Source organism: Amblyomma mixtum, chromosome 4 (genome assembly GCF_055824585.1).
Source record: "Amblyomma mixtum isolate Tamu chromosome 4, ASM5582458v1, whole genome shotgun sequence".
Classification (NCBI taxonomy): Eukaryota; Metazoa; Arthropoda; class Arachnida; order Ixodida; family Ixodidae; genus Amblyomma; species Amblyomma mixtum.
The window spans coordinates 129,915,867-129,937,062 of record NC_143015.1 but is presented as its reverse complement, the minus strand read 5'-3'; the positions used below and the strand labels follow the sequence as shown (position 1 = coordinate 129,937,062).

Here is a 21,196-nt window from a genome sequence, read left to right as displayed (position 1 = left end):
TGTCGCTATAGCGCCAGACCAAGCTCGTTTTTCCACAACTTCTTGAACGACAGAAACTTCGTCGTGCCTGCTTATGACACGAGCCAGAGTGACTTGCAATTGAAATGGACTCGAAGTTAAAAAAAAAAAAAGCACTCTCGTAACCACAACTGGAAATGGGCTTTCACTGCACACAGTTCACAGATAACGACGAATACTCCATACCCGGCCCACGCTCCAAGGCAAGCAGGTAAGGGCTACGAGAAGCCCGAAAAGTAAAAATGACGCGCAGTCAGCAACAGGCTCCAGCTCCCTACCTTGCAGGGCAAGATGAGAGAAGAAAATGACAAAAAAAAATATCATACACAAGACAGGCCGCTTAAGAAATCCTTCCCGACTGGTCCCTGGCAAAGCAAGACGAACTGCAAAAGTGAGATGCGATAAACTACAAATGAGAGAATGAATAAGGGAGAAAGAGAGTGAGGTGTAGCGAGAAAAGAAGGTAGAATAGGAAAAAGACAAGCTTTTGAGCCACTGGGAGAAGTGCGAAAGGAATAACGTTTGAAAGAAGAGAAGCTAGATACTGAGAGACACCGAGAGAGATAAACCGGAGTGGAAGAAGTAAGGTCAGCACGGCCAAGGCCGTAAAAAGGTCGGAGGTGACTCGGCGGTCCCCCTCCTGACTCCTCTTTTCTTTCCCCTTCGTCCTTTCCTTCTCTGCTCGCATCGCTGACATCCTTCTCTCCCGCCAACTCCGTCTCTGCGCCACCCCGCTTCTCCTCTCGGCGCACGTTCCAACGTTCCTGCCGTTCAGCAGATCCTTGAAGCCGTTTCCTCAACCCGCTACTGCCCCAGGCTGTTCTTGCAAGGCTTCGCCAAGTTGCTCTGCAGCTAGGCAGCGGAGCAAGCTTTACAGGCTTCTTTTATACTTTAGGCGTAGTGCATGAAATCGATTCAGGCCCGTTTTCGTAGCTGCCTAAGCGAAACGCAAATCACAAAGAAAAGGGAATTCAATTCATTCATACCCAATGAATTTTCTTTTGTGCTTATGCGGGTCGGGACGTGCGGGTTGAAGGGTATGAAAAGGAACAATTTATTAGACGTAGCCAATGGTTGTTCCCGAACTATGAGTAGGCGGAATATTTACGACGAACTCAGATACATTGATGATACCATTATTCCTCTTTCAAGCTTCGTACAAAACAATAAATGCGATTGCTGAGAGAATTGCAAGGGTCTGCCGCTATGTTTTTAATTGTGATCGTACCAGTGCGCATATTGGCGCACCTATACACGCCGCTGAAAGAAAAAAATCCCATCCTGCGAACCTTCGTCCTCATCCATGGAGTGCGTTCTCATAGCAACCATGTAAAAACAAAATCAGCTCAAAAAGGGGTGAAGACATCAGTCTCTCGCACTTTCTCTCGTATTAGAAATGCATGGACGAACTGGCGGTACGAGACGGGCTGCCCATACAAGGCCCAAAAACCGAGGCGATGAATTGCACATTTTTGACGAAGGCTTCACATAGACACGTACTATCAACATCTAATGAAATCTCGAGGAAAACACGTGAAACTTGAAACGCATTGATTATCATTTCGAGGCTGCGATTACCGCTCCCTCTTTCTTATTTGTTTGGCTTATGGTTTAGGGGGTTTAACGTCCCAAAGCGACTCAGGCTATGAGGGATGCCGTAGTGAAGGACTCCGGAAATTTCAACCCCCTGGGGTTCTTTAGCATGCACTGACATCGCACAGGACGCGGGCCTCTAGAATCTCGCCTCCATCGAAATTCGACCGCCGCGGCCGGGATCGAACCCGCGTCTTTCGGGTCAGCAGCCGAGAACCATAACCACTGAGCTGCGGCGGCCCCCTCTGTCTTATTGATTTTTGTCTTATTGCAGCCCGCCTGTATTGCCTATCTAGCTAGTAATGTTTTTCATATTTATATTTGAATCCCAGTGCTACTTCCAGCATTTCATTTGACGCTGATTTTATGCGCATGTTCACGAGTGCGAGGGTTCACGAAATGAAAGGGTACTGCATTTTGCCACAAGTACTTTTTTCCCCCATATATCTCGGTTCCTCTGCGTGGGTACTGGATCAAGGCTGTCATTGATCTAGAAATGCGACGACGCCGAAAGGCAGTAGACGACCGTCGGAAGCGGCGCGTTGACGCTGATCCGGAGTGGCCCACCAGTTGACATCTTTTAGAAAGAAGCGGCTCAGAGAGAGGAAAGAGGACGAAAGAAGCACTCCCAGATTCGAAAGCCAGATCGAACGATGCGGCCCTCGAAGAGCCCTCGAAGAGCTGGAAACTAAGAATGTACCGGAGCTGGAGGAGGATGTCATTTTGACACAGACGTCTTTGGACGTCTTTGTGTTGTATTTTCGGCGTATGAAAAGCAAGATAAGAACGTATATGACGTACAGTCCGTCTATGATCGAGTGCTGTCGTAAGCGAAAGCTTTTTCTGGGCTGACTTTAAAGAATAAACCTTTCTGAAAAGAGAAAGAGTAGTGCACATACTGTGTAAGATACCGTGCCTATCGCAGTGATGCATTGGCCCATTAGAAGCACCGGTAAGTGAGTTTCAAGGAAAGCATTTTCAGAGAAACTGTTCAAGGTAAAGTTTCTAAATGTGAAAAGAAAAAAGAGCGACGTATGTGCATTGTTTTATTTATTAAAGGAAGATCATTTGTCTTGTTATAAAGTCGGAATTTTGTGCTCGCCACATGAACCTCACCTTGCACTCGCAACTGAACAGACACACTGCTGGGATGCTAGAACCACAGTTGTCGACGTAGCGGTAAATGAGCAGGCAAATGACAAAGGGGTGTACGCGGTACATGACTGAACGAAATACCGAACCTTTTTACCAGCAGCTACTACGGTAAAGTATTAGCGCAAATATATAGTTCAAGCCCTTCGCAAAATCAATGCTCATACTACCATGGAAAAGAACATGTTCTGTACGGACAAAGCGGGTGAAAGGTTGGAACCATTGAACAGGACCCACGCAGCAATCTTGATGAACGAGAAAGGGCGATGAATTCTAGGGAATTATAAGCGCAACGATTTCCAGCGAAGCGATTTCATCGCACGAGAGATCGGTCCATTCATTCTAAGAAAATCCGACAATAAACCTGGGATAGAGGACGGACCTGAATTACTGGTAAGCGCATCGAGCAGCTTCGTAGCGGTGATCGTTATCGACTGGAGCGCAGGCCGTGTCATTTACGACTGTGGAATATCAGGGTTCTTTATTTTGCCAGTTGTACAATGAGAGATCTCCTCATCATTCATCTACCTCTTTAGGGCTTTTGGTTTTTTTTTTCTTCAGATTCCGGCCTCAACGCCTTGGTGAACTGTACAATTTCTGGGAATGATTTCGATGGCAGTTGCCAGGAACATCGACTTAAAACGATTCTTCATCCTTTCCGTTCCTTTACATTTCATCCATTGATCTCTACTTCCTATGATAGCGCTCGTAACCCCTGTCCATCGGTGGCTTCGTTTATATATATTATTATTTATTTATACAAATACCTCACAGGTTCCACACTCGGAACATTGAGTGAGGGGAGGGGTTATAATATTTAGCAGACAAAAGATGGTACAAAGTGAAGAAGCATAAAAGTAAACAATATTGAATACATTGGACTGCAAACGATTATTAAAACGTACTTGAAAGAAAATTGTAATATAATGACACACAAGAAAAAACAGCAAACAAATAGTGGCACTGCATAGAATCAACTACACATACGAACACAATTTATGTACTATATCATGGATGCATAAAGGTGGTCAGTTCGTTTTTTAACATTAGTGGGTCAAGTACGGTAGCAATGTGGATAGTTAACAAAGACAAGGCGGATAGTCGGAAGAATGATGAAGGAAGAGGTATAGAGATGTGGTACAAAAAGGGCCGCAAGTGGGCTTTTACCGCAGGAGTCGAATTTAGGGTTGCTTGAAGGTGGACCGAATCACTGGCCCGTCAACGCAATTGTTTGATCCAAGACTCTTTTCCCAAGCCTTTCACCGCAGGAGAGCCGAGCACCAGGACTGGAGAAACGTTGTACCCATTAGAAAACCGGTAGGCACCCGGTGGCACTGGGGGTCGAACCCAGTACCTCCCGAACGCAAGGCGGGTGTTCTATTAAAATTTGTTAAATAAGTAAACACTACCACGGTGGCTAAGAAAACATAAACAAAAATAGATATAACCACCCACCGCTTCGACGCGTAGCCATGATTCCGAGTCAGAATCCCTGTTTTGCGCCCAGTACTAACCATGCGAAGTAAAAAACGTCATCCCCCCACAATTTCTGCTTTAGATGAAGAGCTGTTTGATCCAAACTCTATGTTCCAAAGGTTCGTCAGAGCATGAGCACTCTGGGAGACGGCGGTCCCTCTACGGTGCGACAGATGCCCTCTCTACAGCGCCAAAAAATTTAGTTCTTGAAATACACCAGCGTCATTCGCCGTACCTGACCACAAGTGAGCCGAGTTCAAGATGTGAAAAATGACACAGCGCTCGCTCCTTATATCGACCAATCCCCGCGCCGTGCCTCGCCAGTTTCTCTTCCTCTGCCTCCAACGCCCACACACCACCTGTACGGGAAGAACCGCCATGGTTCGACGCTTTCCTCGGCGCCTTTTTCTTCTTATTACTCCTTGTGTGACGTATTTGCGTTGCGTTTCGCGCCTCCATAGAGACCGCTGATGTGCTCTGTACACCTTGTGTTATGTTTTTCCTCGGTGTTCGTTATTTTCAAAACCACGACAGCCGCTGTTGGACGTGAGGGGAGGCAGACAGCACCTTGGCAGAGAACCCAAGGAAGACGTGTCTGCGGATTCTGGTATTATGGTATTAGTTGGAGAGGAGATACTGGGGATGGTGGAGAGTGAAAAAAAAAAAAAGAAGGGCTTAGGTTGCGGACGGCAAGCGCCCCCTCTCAGAAGACTCCCACGTCCACTTCGCTTCCCCTTTTCTTTTTGCAAGGGAGGTGTGTTTTGGCTTTTCTGATACATTCTGTTACTTCCGAGAGGAAGTGAAAGCGGGGAAAGAGGGAAAGGCGGAAGTGTCGTCGAGAATCGACGTAGGTTCTTCGTCCCACTGCGTGGGTGTCAGGACACTCGTACGAGTCGCTACTGTTACTACGAAGAGCAACATCTTCCATTCACCGCCATCGTAGCCCGATGCGTCCCCAGGGGATTCTTTTTGCTCGTTTTGCTCCCTACGGATAAGGCTCGTGCGGAGGGAACCTAATTGGATATTTTTCTCGGCTAAGGTGAGCCACGTTCGATATAATCTTCTTGCCCCAGTATTTGTCTTTTCGTTTTTCTGTATACATCCGAAAGGTCAATCTATGCATCGAGTTACTTTGTTACAAGTTTTATAGATTGTTTCCAGTTTTCATTTCGCACTCAATTTGCTCCGCATGCTTGGATGTGCGTAGATTTTTTTCCCCTCACACTAGCACATTCTCTGGCAAGCCGGTTTATTTATTTCTGGGTACGTATCTCGCTTCGTGTATTTTAATACTTCCGGGTTTTTGAAGCGGTTCCGCCGGAGCTGGCGCCCTTATAGCTACCGGTATTCAAACCTTTAATCCCCCCTCTCCTCTCTACTTCCTTGGATGCTTTGTTTCCCGTCTTACCTTTCCGTCCGCTCAGTGCATCCAGAATTTTCTTTTTCCTTTTCTTTGCATTCCCTTCCAACTTACCCAACCTCGCACGTCGTTCATTTCCCTTACGTCTCTATTCTTCTGTTCGCCTTTTTCCGGGCGGGAAGACGCGGGCAGGAGCTTCAAAAGGGGTTCGGCGCGCCCTTGATCCGACGGCGCTCCACTGAGTTCCCAAGAGCGATGCGCGGCGCGAGCTTTAGAGATTCCTTGTTATAGTTGCTCGCTGCTGACGCTATACCTGAGAAAAGAAGGAGGGCTCCGCCCGCAATCCATTAGGGTCGTGCCTCCTCCTAGACTTCCTCAAAGCCGGAGCCGTGCCGGAACGCGAGAGCAGTCATCTATCAAACCCACGCCCCGTCTCAAACGACAAGCCGTCCGAGCTACCGCCGGGTAGCGCTGGTGTGCTCGAGGCGATGGTTGATTGCGACGAAATGCCATTACGATGCGGCGACGCCTTCTCGAGCGCTTTGCCGAAGCGACATGAAAGGGAGTAATTTTCTATTTTTTGCCAGAATTTTGAGGGATGCGTTCGAAGCCGCGCGTTTTTGTGCATTTTTATCGCGTTAATATAGCCGCCGAGTGTAGCTTATTTGCTGCGGTGTTGCAGATAAGATTCAAACTAGGCAGCAGCGGTCGCATTTCGATAAAGCCCCAATGTAAAAATGCTTTGTGCTATGTCATTTCTGCGAAATTTATAGAATTCTATGAGGTAGAAATTGATCATTTAGTCTTCCATCACTGCGTGCCTCATTGATGCTCCTTTGGTGATTAAAACTGTTTATCACGACATCATGATTATTATTGTTGTTAAAAAGAGATTCAAAGAAATGGCAACCGTTGCAGGAGGCGGCAGAAAGTTAATTTAGTTTAGTTTATGGGGTTTAACGTCCCAAACCGACTCAGGCTATAAGAGACGACGTTGTGAAGGGCTCCGGAAATTTCGACCACCTGGGGTTCTTTAACGTGCACTGACATCGCACAATACACGGGCCTCTAGAATGTCGCCTCCATAGAAATTCAGCCGCCGCGGCCGGGATCGAACCCACGTCTTTCGGGTCAGCAACCGAGCACCACAACCACTGAGCCACCACGGCGGTTGGCATAAAGTTAGATGGGCGGATGAAATTTAAAAGTTTGCTGCGATAAGGTAGCTGCCGCTGGCTCAGGAGAAGGTTCATTGGAGAGATATGAGAGAGGCCTCTGTCCGGCAGTGGGCGTAGTTAAGGTGATGATGATACCGAAAACCACAGAAAATAATAAAAAAAATGCTGGATCACGTCGCCCATATGACGTACGTTTTCCGAATGTGGCATGCGAATTTCATTTTATATATTTATCGTAGACAATGCAGAATCTGAATGCATTACCCAGAACACGCATACTGAAAGGACGGAATACATACAGAGATCCCGCGACATCGTGTATATCATACAGAAATAAAAATTTCGCGGAAACTGCTCATACTGCGAATTCGACATTTCGTCTTTCTTCCTTCTCTCCCTTTTTTCTCCCCTCCATACTAGGAGGATAGCAAACAGGCCTTTGTCTGATTAAACCACTCCGTCTTTTCCTTCGTTTCTCGTCTTGCCTCCTGAAACAATATATAAGCCATGACGGCTACAGACAGAAAATATGCAGAAAGTATATGACTTATCCTCCATTTTGCGACTGAAACTCTGCATTCGCATGCAACCCCGTGCCAATCTTCCACGGCCTAATTTATTGATGTGGAGCGGCGGGTGTTCCTTCCGTAGAAGGTGTCATAGGCGCCGTCATAGCATATGATATACCAAAATTCCTGGTTCTTTTCCTGTTCTTTTAGGAATTCTCGTTTAGGACGTCCACATCTGATGGAGGTTGAGGACTTGGAAGATGGGCCGCTTGTAATCACGTGATCTACGAAAAATTTTAGGTTGGGAAGAGGGGGATTGCAGAGCCTCAGACTCGTTCTAGGCAAGTGTAATCATCCTGGTTAGAAAGTTTCGCTGGGAAAACGGCATTGTATTCGACAAAGAAAGCTTAAGAAGACTGATTGGACTTTCTAATTTGAATGGCAGATGATATACGTCGAGCAGCACTATTGTGGTCCTCAAAATCTGCTGTTGACATTCTGGCCAATCAGAGTAGCCAGCCCGTTGTTATGACGCCTTGCGTGACGTCAGTCCAGTCTGACCATTCGGAGTGATACGTTGCGCCTGGTGTGTTACGACGACCACGACGTCGCATTAAAGTTTCCCGGAAACGTGCTCTTTACAGTTTTGCCGGGTAAGTGCGTAGTGAAAATATGCCTGCAGCCCCTTAGTATCCCCAGAAGCGCCGTCCATGGGCTCACCAGATATCTGACCATGCTGTGATCTTGAGGGACTTGCAAGTGCGTGCTATTTTGGATGGGGCGGGATACTTCTCTTTTGCTCCCGTTCACAATAATTAGCCTGAAAGCGCTTTCATTTTATTTCCGTGAAGACGAATCTCAAGTCCGAAACATAGCTGAGAGGAAATGAAATGCAACCACATATCGTACTTACCCCTTCTGGCTTTCTTAGAGGGGACACGGAAATGTGGAGATGGAAGTTATTAGCATCAGGCGGAGATAGCCTGTACCGTTGTCCTCGGAATACTTTGCAGCGTCTTAATTAGAAGCCTGATGTTTATTTTTTTTTTTGAACGCCAGCCCGGAAAGAACGAAGTACCCATAAACCAACAACAACGTCCAGCTTTGTTATTTTTTCTTGCCAGGCAATAAATGACGGGCCCCCGCTAGGAAAACAAGACCCGCATTGATCTTTTCAGCCGTCGCCTAAGTAAGCATCCATTTCCTGCTGCGCGGAAAAAAAGAAATTACCAGGCACGAGAATGATCTCGGGAATGGCCGGTTTCGGTTCTGAACTCATTACGAAGACGCTGTCGAGTTCGTACTTAGTGGCATACTGAATGAATGAGAAGCCTTCACTAGCATCCGCCCGCTCCTTTCCTTTCCTCATACACAAAAAAAAAAAACATACACACTCTCCTTCCTTCTTCATTCTCTGTCGCAGTTTTCCGATCGCGTGGCCTTCCTCCAAATGACATTTCCGTGCCTTTCTGGAGCAGTAGGAAATGTCTTTTGGTACAGTTTGCCGTACAAACGCTAGCCTTATGATTCTGTGATGCTGTATCTGTTTTTCTAGTTTATACGTTTTATGCTCGTAAGTTCACGTGTTTTGCTATTGAAAGGCTTCCATCAGAAAATGGGATTCCTTTTATGTACTCGACGTCTGCGTGAATCATACCAACCAGAAGCTTTTAGAAAACATGCCACAAAATGGGAGGAATAAATTACTCCTTGTTTCAGATTGCTTTGCTTTTTTATGTGTGTTTGGTATTGGTATGCTTTTGCTATACGCAATGAGGGAGGCAGAGCTTATGAGCTGCTTCGAAGTAACTTAGTTCGTACGTAGGAAGTGTGTTCGATTGCAATAATTTCGGTACGTCTCGAAAAGTTAGAAGTATTAAAACATAGCTTTGTTAATTCGGCACTCCTAGTGAGACATAGTTCTCATTAAAAGACATGCATCTGAAAACGTATTTCTGCCGCATGTCACGGACGGGTTTTAATGTGACTTCACTGCAAAGATCGATGCTGATTGTGTCACCATTGAGGTGTGTGCCCTTCGGGAGTTGCATCTATTTTGTTTTTTTTTCTCGCTTTTTTCTCATTCATTTTTGGTGCTGTTGCTACTAGTAGGCGCCGCCTCTGTCGTTGGGCGTGATGTTTGCAAAGCAGTAGCACCTACTACCTTCGGCATAAAAGGCATGGCTCTCTAATACTCTATAGCCGGTACACCAACCCTTGAGAAGAATTCTCAAGAAGTCAAGGTTGAGCCGGGTTTTTAATCTTGCCTTCTCTGTCACTGAGGGCCTGGATTATGCAAAAATGAAATTCTTTGGTTTTCGGCCAGATGCCTAAACCGAAAACATTTTTCATATTTATTTGTATTTATTTCGATAAAGAAAGAAATTACGTTCTCCGAGCAGTGGCCGTCAAATGGTTGCGAACAAGTTCTCCGTTACCAAACTCCAGTCTCACATACCACTGCGACCAGCTATCAAAAGCTCGAACGTAGAGCTGACAACTGGAGAAAATCCAAAATATCTGTTCTGAATCGGAAAGTAAAAATAAATTCAAAACTAGGACCTCATTCCCATTCTGGAGGCTCTGTCAGGAAAGCAAGCGGTCCGGGAACAAGGAACAGACAGCGGAAGGGGGGAGCTGGCTCATGGGCTAACGACAGAGAACGCTAGCGCTGACAGAAAGCCGTCGAAAGCAGAACGCAAGCCAGCCAGTCATAACGGAAGTGGGCGACAGGGGGCGCGGTGGGGAGAGAGGCAGGGAGAGGAGGAGTGAGTGGATACAAATGTCAGCGCGCGCCATTATTTCGTCGTCTGCGACGCTGCTAGCGACGGCGCGACTGTGTCGACAAGCTTCCGCTTCCTCGTCGTCGTAGTCGCGTGCTTTGGCTCGCGATGCGCGTTGCGCATGCGTCTGTCAGGCAGGAGGCACGGCTTGACATTTGGGCGCAGCAATTCGCTCGCACTGCTATCCCACGCCTAACAGCCGTGGTACTTTGTTCCCCTAAACTGTTGCAGCGGGTCTGCGGAAACGCGTTTTAGAAATCAGTCTCCACGCGCGGGACAAAGGCGAACGAAATAATGGCGGCAGGCTGTGTGCTGGCTCGCGCTCAACGCGCACGTGTGTTTGAATGCGTCGCGTGTTTTGTGCAGGTGCGCATGAGCTGGACAGGAAGCACCTGATTTTCATGTAATCAATGAAGTCTTTAAGTACAAGTCACAAAGGAGATTTGTATTTTTAATGCAGTAGTTTAGGTGTCGAACAGTGACCTCTATGATGTTATATACTGCTGGGGAAAAAACAGCGCTGAGACGAAAACAGCGTTGAGACGAGGGGCAAAGAAAGAAGAAGACAACAGGACAGGCGCCGGTCCTGTTGTCTTATTCTTCTTTTTTATTTGTCCCTCGTCTCAGCGCTGCTTTTTCCCAGCAGTATGTACCAACTAGCTCAACTCTCCGTTTTATTGATGTTATATACATTCCGTAGTAAAGTGAAATAAAAATAAGCCTGGGTATGAGTGTGAATTGATAGTGTCTCCACTTGTTCCTTAGTCAATCACGTGACTTTCGGGTCACCGCGCAATCGCTATGTCTGACCCGTACGATCACGATGAACATCGCTAGTTGGCCTAAACGTCCTTCGCTTCATGACGTCACAAACACCAACTGGCGATGACGTCAGTGATGCGTTTAAAAGCCTTTCGACTTGCATGCCAACTAGCCGTACTCCAGCCACAGTTTTGCATAACACTAAATATGCAAAACCTGAGTTGTCTCATTTGCCTCTCATTGCGTTTTCGAAGTGTAATTTCTATTCCTCTTTTCTTAAACCGGAACTGAGAATGGAGCGGTGAAGATGTTTACTCCAAGCCCACCCTCAATCGTATGGTGCCGAGGGGGTTGTGCCGAAGCCCGCGTTACTCGCGTTCAGAGCTGGCTCAGCTACGAAGGAGAGCGTCCATTACCAGCAACTCTCTGCGGCATACTTGCAGCGGATAACGCACGCAGCGATTTCGCTTCCGCGCTGTGATTAGAATCGGGCGCTCTCTAATTACTCTGTTGTATTGCAAATCGACATGACGCACTTGTGTACGCAGTAAACGAGCGCTCCGTCTGGGTACTGATCGCGTAGCCCTGAAGTTGGTATTTAGATCTGGTTTCCTGCATTTATTCGCACATCAAGCACCATCCCTCCCCCTTATCCCTTGGAAGCGGACGGGTGATTAGCAACAATGTAGACTTTGGAAAGTACGCCATTGAAAAACGAGGTTAAGGAAGCAGACTTCCGATGGGGATTCTAAATCAGGCTGTCAGAGTATGATAGTGTCGGGAAAGAAAAAAGAAACATAAGACCACAAATGTGCGAAAGAAAGCTATGTACAGTACGTGTCATATTTGGAGGGAACTCAAGACTGGATTAAACCAGCTCTTAAATGGATAAAGGTAGGTTTACCGCGAAGAAAAAAAAAATGCGCTGAAATGTCAAGAGGAGGAACCTGAAGCCGCGCTCCTGCTTTGCGGTGAAACGTACTTTAATCCTAGTTAAGAGCTAGCTAAACCATTTCTTATGTTTCCTCCTAAGTATGACAGATAGTCTACAAAACATTCTAAAAGCTGCAGAAACTTCGGTTCTTCCGAAGGCCTGCATCGGCTGAATCGGTTAAGATAGCGCTGTTTTCAAGCATTATTTTGCTGCAATTGAGAAATTGATAGTAAAAGTTTAAAGTTGGAAGACTGGAATCCGTTTTTGTACAGTGGAAGCTTTATGATTTATTTGATTTAGCAGTAGCGTCTGTAAACTAGAGAACATTAAGCATTAAAGCTTAAAACTTATTAAAGCATTAAAACTTTGACGAGAATATGTCCGGGTGAACTTGCGGTTTGTATCGTGGTTACTTGGAACGCAATGACAAGCTAATTAGACATTTCAAAGCGCAGAAACCGAAGCCGAATACCACATGATTGTAAAATAACTGTGACGGTGGTTCCGAGCGTCGAACATGGTGTGGAATGGTGCATGCACTATGCCCATTCCACACAGTTTCACCTGCTTTCTATGCACACACGTACTGGCCGCAACGTCTGGATGCGCAGCCACGTTCGCGAAGCAAGTCTTCACTGCTGGCGCTCCCGCTAAAACACAAACACACCGTGCAGTTATTGGCTCAAATTGCCTTAGTGCTTTGACACTATATGTGCTGCGGACGGCGCCGACGTCGACGGCGTGAAACGGAGGAAGGAGCTAAGAGCTGAAGCTCTAAATATTCTACAGTATTCTCTCTGCGATCGGCAAGCAAAGCCAGAAGGGATTAAAGTTATAATTAACCCAACGCTGAGGACAAAACTGGAAGACCAAGACAAATATTGCTTCTCCTTTTTAGCAGCGCCTCTATACCAGCCGCGATGATCTTAGATCAACCTTATATGGCCCTTCAAACACGTTTATCATAGACTACACATTTTCCGGTTAGAGGACTACGGACAAGAGTTTTGATGTCTCTGAAGTCGTTTGTAAACTGTTGATTCAATGGAGGGGTTGAATTGGGTAGGAAATTAAAATGCATAATTAAAGCTCGGAGTGCCCCTAAAGCTGGCGGTATTTTACACTAAAGCAATTTTGATCGCTATAACCAACTTAAGACAGCGTAACGTTGACAAAAATATGCCTCAGTGAATCGCAAATCGTTTTAATAGGGCCGCAATGCACTCTTGGGCACGTTCTAACGTCCCGCTGGACTCAGGTGCATTAGCATTCCCGTGTTGAAGCTTAGCCCATTTTTAAAATATTATTCTTCGATGTAAGAGTTGGGCCTGAAAGTATAGCGCTTGTGTTCTGCGAATTCGATTTTAATGAGCTTTTCAAGCCTAACGTGTTTTTCATTCATCTGAAGTGGTTCTTAATAGGGTTTGAATATTCGCTCCCGCAGATTCAACACTACTGATATAGAGTACTTAAATCTTGTTATATATTTCCCTCCTGGGAATGAGGGCTACACTTTAAGCACGACTACTAGGGGAAGAGTTGGAGGAGGGAAGGCTTTATGTTTGCTGCTTCGCAGTTCTTTTGTGGCGTCTCCATCGGATCCAGCAACATTTCAAACAGCATCAATGACATTTTAATTGCGGGTTTTATTAAAAAACACGCCTATCTCTGAGACACTAAGTGTCTTCCTTTTGTTTCTTCTCTACTGCGGAGCTTGCACGCTGAAGTGTGGTTTTATCAATGCTTAACGTTGTTCTGTGGACACGGTCTTTGTTCAGATATGCATGAATTCTGATGTCGTCCTTGTTTATTCATACTGAGTGCAAGTGGGCCCCTCGGACAATGCACTAAAGTCATTCCTGGCAACGCTAACAGAAACAATGCGCTGAAAGGCTTACGCAGAGACTAAGGCGACGTATCTCGTCTCATAGATGTATCCATAAACGCTACTTTACTCACAATTTCACAGTTACGGTACGGCCAATACTTCGAGCCTTTTTAGTTCTGTGTTAATTTTTTTATTTTTAGATTTTCACACACCGTGCAGAATACTAGAGCTGGTTAAGAAATCTATGGTTTGCAAGTGACCAATCCGTGAGGTGACGGGAGGCAGCTACGAATGATGGACAAGCACGGTTGAATTGCGTAAACAGTCCTTACCAGGTGCGGTCTCGATACCCTACCAACAATCCTGAAACAATAACGACCGTAGGTGCGAGGGGGTTGAATGGGACGTCTTGATATAAGTGTCATGTGGCTATGACAACGCCGCGGGCAACATACGTGTGGGCGGGCTTGGCTCGGAAACAATTTGTTTATTAGGCGAATCTGTGCCAACAAAGAAGAGAACAACTCGGCTGCGTTAGTTCCAAGTTCGCGGAGTGCTCGTCGAGGTCAAAATGGTCCTAGCGCTTGGACAAACCCATTCAAAGTCTGTAGCGCACTTTCTATTTGAAGCGTTTTAAACAGTACCAGAAATCTGGAACATAGTAAAAAATGTCACGCTTAATCATGACCATTTCTAGGCCTAGTCACTTCTCACGCAGAAGCCCAAAGTGAAAAGAACTCGACAAGGCTACAAAGAAAGAACACACACACAAAAAAAAAACATAACGCTTCCAAGGAGTAGGTCGACGACATTGGTTGGAAGGCCTATTTTCAGGTGCACGTTTCGCTCTTATTACAGCGTTGTGAGCACCCGCCAATGTCGGTGTATGGGAGGCTGTGCACATGAAAAAGCATTCTATCACCTGCCCCGGTTGGCAGGTGATGAAGTGGAGAGAGTGTAATCCACTCTCCACATGTAGGGGCGAGGATGCAGAAGGCTGACGGTGTCGGTAACCGCGGAATAAACTGCCTCCCCCCCCTCCTCCCCCCCAAAAAAAGATAAAACATTTTTAAAATGGCTAATTATTAATTATTATTATTATTAATAATTTCTAGCATTCCAACAAAAAATTATATTCCGGCCAGAAACTTCGCAGCTGCTCAAATCTCTGCATAGTCCACAAATATTTATAGTGTTAACGCATTGTAAACATGTAGTCAGGGTGGAACCAGCAGAACACAGACGCAGGACAAGAAAAAAGGAGGAACACACAGCACACCGCTGGACTTGCAACTGATTTATTGCCAAGAAAACCGCCACATTTAAATGTTTCCCTGCGCAAGCGCACACTCATACGTGTGTCAGCGATCCCTCTATTTTTATCACGGATAAAGAATATAACTTTCTTTTCAGGGAAACAGTTAAATGTGGCGGTTTTCTTGGCAATAAATCAGTTGCAAGTCCAGCGGTGTGCTGTGTGTTCCTCCTTTTTTCTTTTCCTGCGTCTGTGTTCCGCTGTTTCCACCCTGACAACATTATGAACCAACTAGCCCAGCAATTTACGCTCCTGTAAACATGTAATTCAATTAAGAAGCCCTTACTTTTTTTCTTTTCTTTTTTGCTGTGAAGTGCATGGGCAAGTACTAGCGGGTTCAGTTTCAGGGGGATTCAGGCTAGCCGGCACAATCTTTCAAGCTCTCTTATCAGGCTTCTTAATCATAGACGACTGGTCCAGATAACTGTTCAGTGTCGGTTTCTTTGCAGCGCTCAACAAAACATCATGGCGCTGGACTTAATTTAGATACGAGCGCGCCTGTGGCAGACCTCCTCTTCCGTCCCTTTGGCTTGCTGCGTGGGCGACGGCCGTCCCGACCTTGACTCTGGGATGGGGATAAGTTTCGCGAACGGTAGACTGCCTTACGTGACGCGCATGAGACCAAGAAGACCGAAAAACTGGGAGCTCTGGGAATTCTCGGCCGCCTGCGGAACCGGCAGCACGGCCGGCCACGCACGTGAAAATTTAAAAGGGCCCGTGGCGCTTTCTCGGAGGCTATGTTAAATATAGACTAGCAGCCACTGTTGTGTTCTGCTTCATCCTGTCTGCAGGATTTATTTACAGCATCCTCCTCTGAGAATTTAGCCGCCCTGCTCGAAGTTGAGGCCCAAGAGAGAAGCAACAAAGCCAAGGGCAAATAAAAAAGAAGCTGTTGTTAAGATGAGAGGGTCGTCAAGAAGTCTAATGAAGGCCTGGGCGTTTCTTTGCGTGTTTCATGCTTCTTCTTTGTTAAAGAAGTAGGCAAAGGACTTTGTCGTTCCGGCTACTGCCAGAAGCTTTTTTTTATTACTTAACGGCGGCTATACAAGGAATGTTCTCAAAGGTTGGAGGTTAAGGACGTGATTCTGTCTTTATCTTGTAATTCTTTTTCCAGTAAAGTTGTTCTTTCAGCATTTGTCTAATACGTTGCTTTGTTGTTGCTTTCTTTGGTAAAAGGAGAGCTCTCTTGAATTACGTGACAGGACACGACACTATCTCGAGGGTTTCAACCAAACGTTGGGGCTGTTGGTAACTACTGAGGTGATCAGCTGGTTCCTCTGGCTCGAGGATAACTACCACATGTCTGAACCCCATTAAGCTTATTTTTTATAAGTCAATTTTTACTTTGTTTTTTTCTTGCTTCTACGAGAGGACAGTTACACGCGATCAAGGGTAGTGGTTCATGTAGCCCTCAGCTTTTTCAAAGTCGTCCGCGTCCGTGTACTAAGTCAGAAGTGAAAACTAGAATTTGATGCAGGCGAACCAGAACCACGGCGAAACCGACTTCTGACAGTAGTTAACGTCACCTCTAATCTTAACCTTTGGTTTCAGCCCTCGACAGTTCTGCATCCTGTCGTGTGGTCTAAAGGGGCTGCCGTTTTTCTGCACTCAGAGGGAAAAAACAAGATAATAAAAAGTGAAACTTTCGTGTCTGACCAGGCGCTCTTTTACACCAAGATTAATACAGCAGGATTTCCGTGACGTACAGGGGCGTTCACTCTTAGTTAGAACCCGCTGGCGCATGGCCGCACTCTTCAGAGGGCCACCACGTGCGACACAGTCGCTCATCGCCGCAAAGTGGCGCAGGAGAAGGTGTACCTGGACGTGGTGCTCCGCGTCATCTGCCACTTCGCTTCGATGGGCAGCCGTTTCGGACGCAGTGACCCTCCAAAGAGCACGGCCATGCGCTAGCGCATTCTAACTAAGAGTGGACGACCCTGTACACGAGGCTTTCATCGCCACTGTCGTCCATGAGCGAAACGTCCAGGGTTCATTCCCTTGATCACTGGTCCTGTTACTTAAGCAGATCCAGACCTTAAGGAATGTGTGGGCTCAAGACTGAAAGATAGCCAGATTGTGTAACCTTTGACTATGCAATGAAATATTGCCTTATATAAAACGAGAAATGTAGTAGCCTAGAGTGTGTGCTTTGAATACGTGACATGCGTTGTCATGTAATCATGAAGGGTTTGAGAAGTTTCACACTCATAAGGCCACTGTTTAATCTACCATTCATAGGTCTCATTTCTAGTCGTTCGCATCAGAGGGGCGGTGTAAAGTCAGTAAGTTCGCTTCATCATACAAAGTTTGTATTCCTACGCTCGCAGGTCCGCAGCTCGCCGAAGGTGAGGCCGCGCTTCTCACCCAACCGGAGTTCGACGCCCAGCCGTTCGAGCCGGCATTCCTTCTCAGTGGACTGCGGTGACGTCATGCCGGGTAAGCGCCGCGAACTTTTTTTCGCTGCCAGTGTAATTGCTTCTCAGCGTAGTAGATTCTACTTCTCGTCCGATGATGAAGGCTATCACAGACAAAAGAGCGCCTAACGCAGCTGCATGTCATCGCTACGTGCAATCCTGTTCCCTTCAAACAACCCAAAAGGTTTGGAACAGGGGGTCACCAGCCAGCGTGCGCAGTTGTGACAAAGAGCCATCTGTGATCTGGAGTGTACATCCTGTAACCTTGGCACGAGGTGGCTGTTTCAATAAAGCGTTCAAGAGAACTCCACTTTCACTTGGCATAGTAAGGATAAATCAGAAAATACCGCAGTACGCATCACACACTATGTCAGCACAGACGCGGGAAGCAAGAAAAAAGCAATGATCATTCGAAAGTTAGTCGCACGAACTAGCGTAGAGTTCACGTTGCACCCACGGGCAACATTGTTGCAGCACGCAGCGTTTCAATGAACCAAGATCATTCGCTATGTCTGGCGTCGGTATAAATACATGCAAACGAACCGAAACTAATGAGTACACCACTGCGAAAATGCACAGGTATTAAGTCGATAAGTTAACGCGGCATACTCAAGACAGCCTTTCAATTTACGCCAGCCTAAATTGGCCTGCTAGACTGACTTCGACAAGTTATTTGTTGAGAGCTTCTTGGTAAGTCAAAGTAGTCCCTTATTGAGTAAAAGCTCGGAAGATAACGAAAAGCCTGACTTTAAAACGCAGAGAACGCGGTGCAGTATTGCAAGGACACTTATAGGGACACCTTTCGGAGACAGGAATAATGAAGGGGGGGGGGGGGGGGGTCAAGGAACAAATGAAAGCCAGCGATATCCTTGCTTAATTTAGGCATTTCATGAGAAGGGAGACGTAGCAGGGGACTACACGGAGTAAGGGGTGTTTATTATTTTTTATTTGCAAATACTGCTACCTGTTTTGTTAGAGACATAACCGCATTTGATAACTGCATTTGATTAGAACGATGTCAAGTAATATGGTAAGGAAGTTCTTATATTGAGTAGTCGACAACAAGATATAACCATCTGAGTTATTCAAAGTTACACAGTGCGTGAAAAAAAAAGAAAATTTAGGATAATCAAAGAACGGGACGGAAGGAACCATGTTCAGTAGGTGAGTCCATCGGGGAACTCACGCAGTAGCAGCGATCAGTGAGATAGGCGTTTGAATGTTAGTCGATCCGTGTACGACTTTGTTCAGCATGATAAGACGGCCACAAGTGCATGGATAGGACAATAGTTCCTGTGATAATGCGCGTGTATGAGATTATGGTGAACACCTACGGTCATTGAGGTTGTAAACAAATCGATCTACCTTTCTTTCGACGGATTCTAATTTGGAGATAAGATTTACGAAAGGAGGTGAACACACTACAGACGCATTAATCTAGAAGAGGGCTACTTAGTCTTTTGTAAGCTGTTAACTTGCATTGCTTAGTGACGACACTTAAAGTAAATTTTAGAAATCTATGTTTTTTCAATTCTTTTGACCACATTACGTCGACGTGATTATGCCAATTAAGGTTGGTCGTGACAGTAATGCCAAGGCATTTGAATTTGTTAAAATGCGTTAGACTGTACCCTTGTGTGTTATACGTGAATTTTAGAAGCTGTTTATTGTAAGTAAAAGTCACTAAAACAGTTTTGGAGAAATTGACGATTATGTGCCATGTGGTATTCCAGCCTGAAATTAATGAAAAGACGCCTTTCAGAACTTGTTGATCATGAATGGCACTGATGTTAGTGTAGAGAACGCAGTCATCTGCGTATAAGCGTATTTCCACTGCTTTACCTCTAATTAGTTGAATGATGTCATTAACATATGTAATAAAAAAAGTGGCCCTAGCGCTCAGCCTTGCGTCAATCCTGTCAATACCTGAATTTTAGAAGTTTTTTCGATTAAAAATGATGGTTTTAAATCTTAGATGCAAGCTGTCTTCTATCGAATCAATTACTTTATGACCAGGAAAAATGGCAGCAATTTTAAGGAGCAGTTTTTATACCTTACCGTACCGGATGCTTTCGAGTAGTCGATGAAGATGGCATTAAACTGGCAATTCAATGCTGTGGCTGTGTCTTACGATAATTCTATTAAGTTTATTATTGGTGAAAATCCCGTTACTAAATCATGCAGCTGATGGGATATAAAATTGATTGCTGTTAAATACTGAATGATTTGATTATAAATGATGTGTTCGAAGTTTGCAGCAAGTAGACAGCAATGATATAGGCCTGTAGTTAGTGATTAGCTGTTTATTACCAGATTTGATAGTACCGCTATAAAAATACGATTGACACTCCGTCTGGACCAAAACTTTCAGTCGTGTCAATTTTTAGCAATAATTTATGAAAACCAGTGCAAGTTATAACAAGTGCAGACAGCCCTGTCAAGGTGTCATTGACACAAAAAAGAGGGGCTGGTGCCGTTCTCGTGGCAAAACACAAAGAAAAAATAGCTCTTGAATCTTTCTGAAATAATGTGGGAATGAGATCAGAGATGACCGTTAATGAAGAATGATGAAGAATCATGAGCAGCCCGAAGTGCCGTTCTTAAAGGTGCTCTGAAGAGGATTCTGAACATGTCTTTTTGCCGCGGGAACTCGATCCACACGTTCCTAGCATTCTTAGAAACAGTGACTTATTGCCCTGTGTGGCCGATTTCCCCAATTAAATCGAATTAACGTCCGGCTCCCGCCTTTTTTTTTTAATTCTGCCTCGTACGGTGGGTGGAGTCGACCAACGCGTGGAGCGCCTTTCACCCAGTCCCGTGGCGGCTTCCCGCTCTGTCATCGGCGGAGTAATACGCAGTAGTCCGTAGTAGCAAATAGTCCGCGCGTATTTTTATTTCTTCGGGCTTATTTTGCGTCTATATTATCTGCGAATGAAACTATTTATTCATGAAAACCTAAAAAAAACTAAATAAAGCGAAAGCAAAGCCTCCACGAGACTGTGTGAAAGCCGCTCCACGCGTTGGTCGACTCCGCCCACCGCCACACAGGGCAGTAAATCGCAGTTTCTAAGAAAGCTCGGAACGTGTAGATCGAGTTCCCGCGGCAAAAAAGACAAGTTCAGATTCCTCTTCAGTGCACCTTTAAGAACTTCGATGGGTTTTCTTTAAAGAGTTTTGATGAAGTTCTGTTTAAATAAAAGTTTCTGCCTTCATTCATTTTTGGCTTCAGTTCTGTTTTAAGCATTTGTATTAATGTGCTTCGACTGCTGTGATTTATTTTTCTGCGTTTCCGGAGTTTTTTTACGCTCCTTATGATTTGAATAACGTCCTTGTTACTTCATGGGTGCATCCGGTTGCGCTTTATACAGTCTTGTGGAACGAATTGTGGGATGAATTATTCTATTTGTTCAATTAATTATACAATTTGTAATTTATTCGCAATATCAATATCGCCGGATGGCATTATTGTAATTAGGTTAAGTAAAAGGGGGCCACACAATGATAGAATTCTTCTGCAATGTAAAAAAAAATTGTAAACCAACTCATCAGCACTGCAAATGTTGTTACTGAGATGAGACTAGGGTGTTTTCTGGTACAGGAAGAGTCGCAGTAGGCGCACGATGGAGTTAAGCTCACACTGAGCATAACTGACGTGTTGATGATGATGACTTGTCGCACCACTTCCCTTTAATAAGTATCTTCTTTCTTTCGGCCCTCTCAACAACTATCATTGTCGATCATTCGACGAAAGGAAGGTGGAAAGTGGGAGTTTTTACAGCGCTCTTTGTCTCACGCAGTTTCGCAAGGTAGATACCGTCTGGGCTTCTTTGCAATCTGGGCGCATGGCTAGGGGCGGTGCCGAGTCTGGAACCAA

At 45.5% G+C, this 21,196-nt stretch overlaps 1 protein-coding gene across 1 annotated transcript in view; it reads left to right on the top strand.

Moving 5' to 3' along the window:
- The window catches only part of LOC149348212 (uncharacterized), a 136,859-nt gene that overhangs the window by 102,604 nt on the left and 13,059 nt on the right, over positions 1 to 21,196 (top strand). The window contains exon 2 of the mRNA XM_089585768.1: positions 17,236 to 17,344. Coding sequence (XP_089441894.1) covers positions 17,236 to 17,344 — 109 coding nt within the window. The remainder of the gene's footprint in view (positions 1 to 17,235; positions 17,345 to 21,196) is intronic.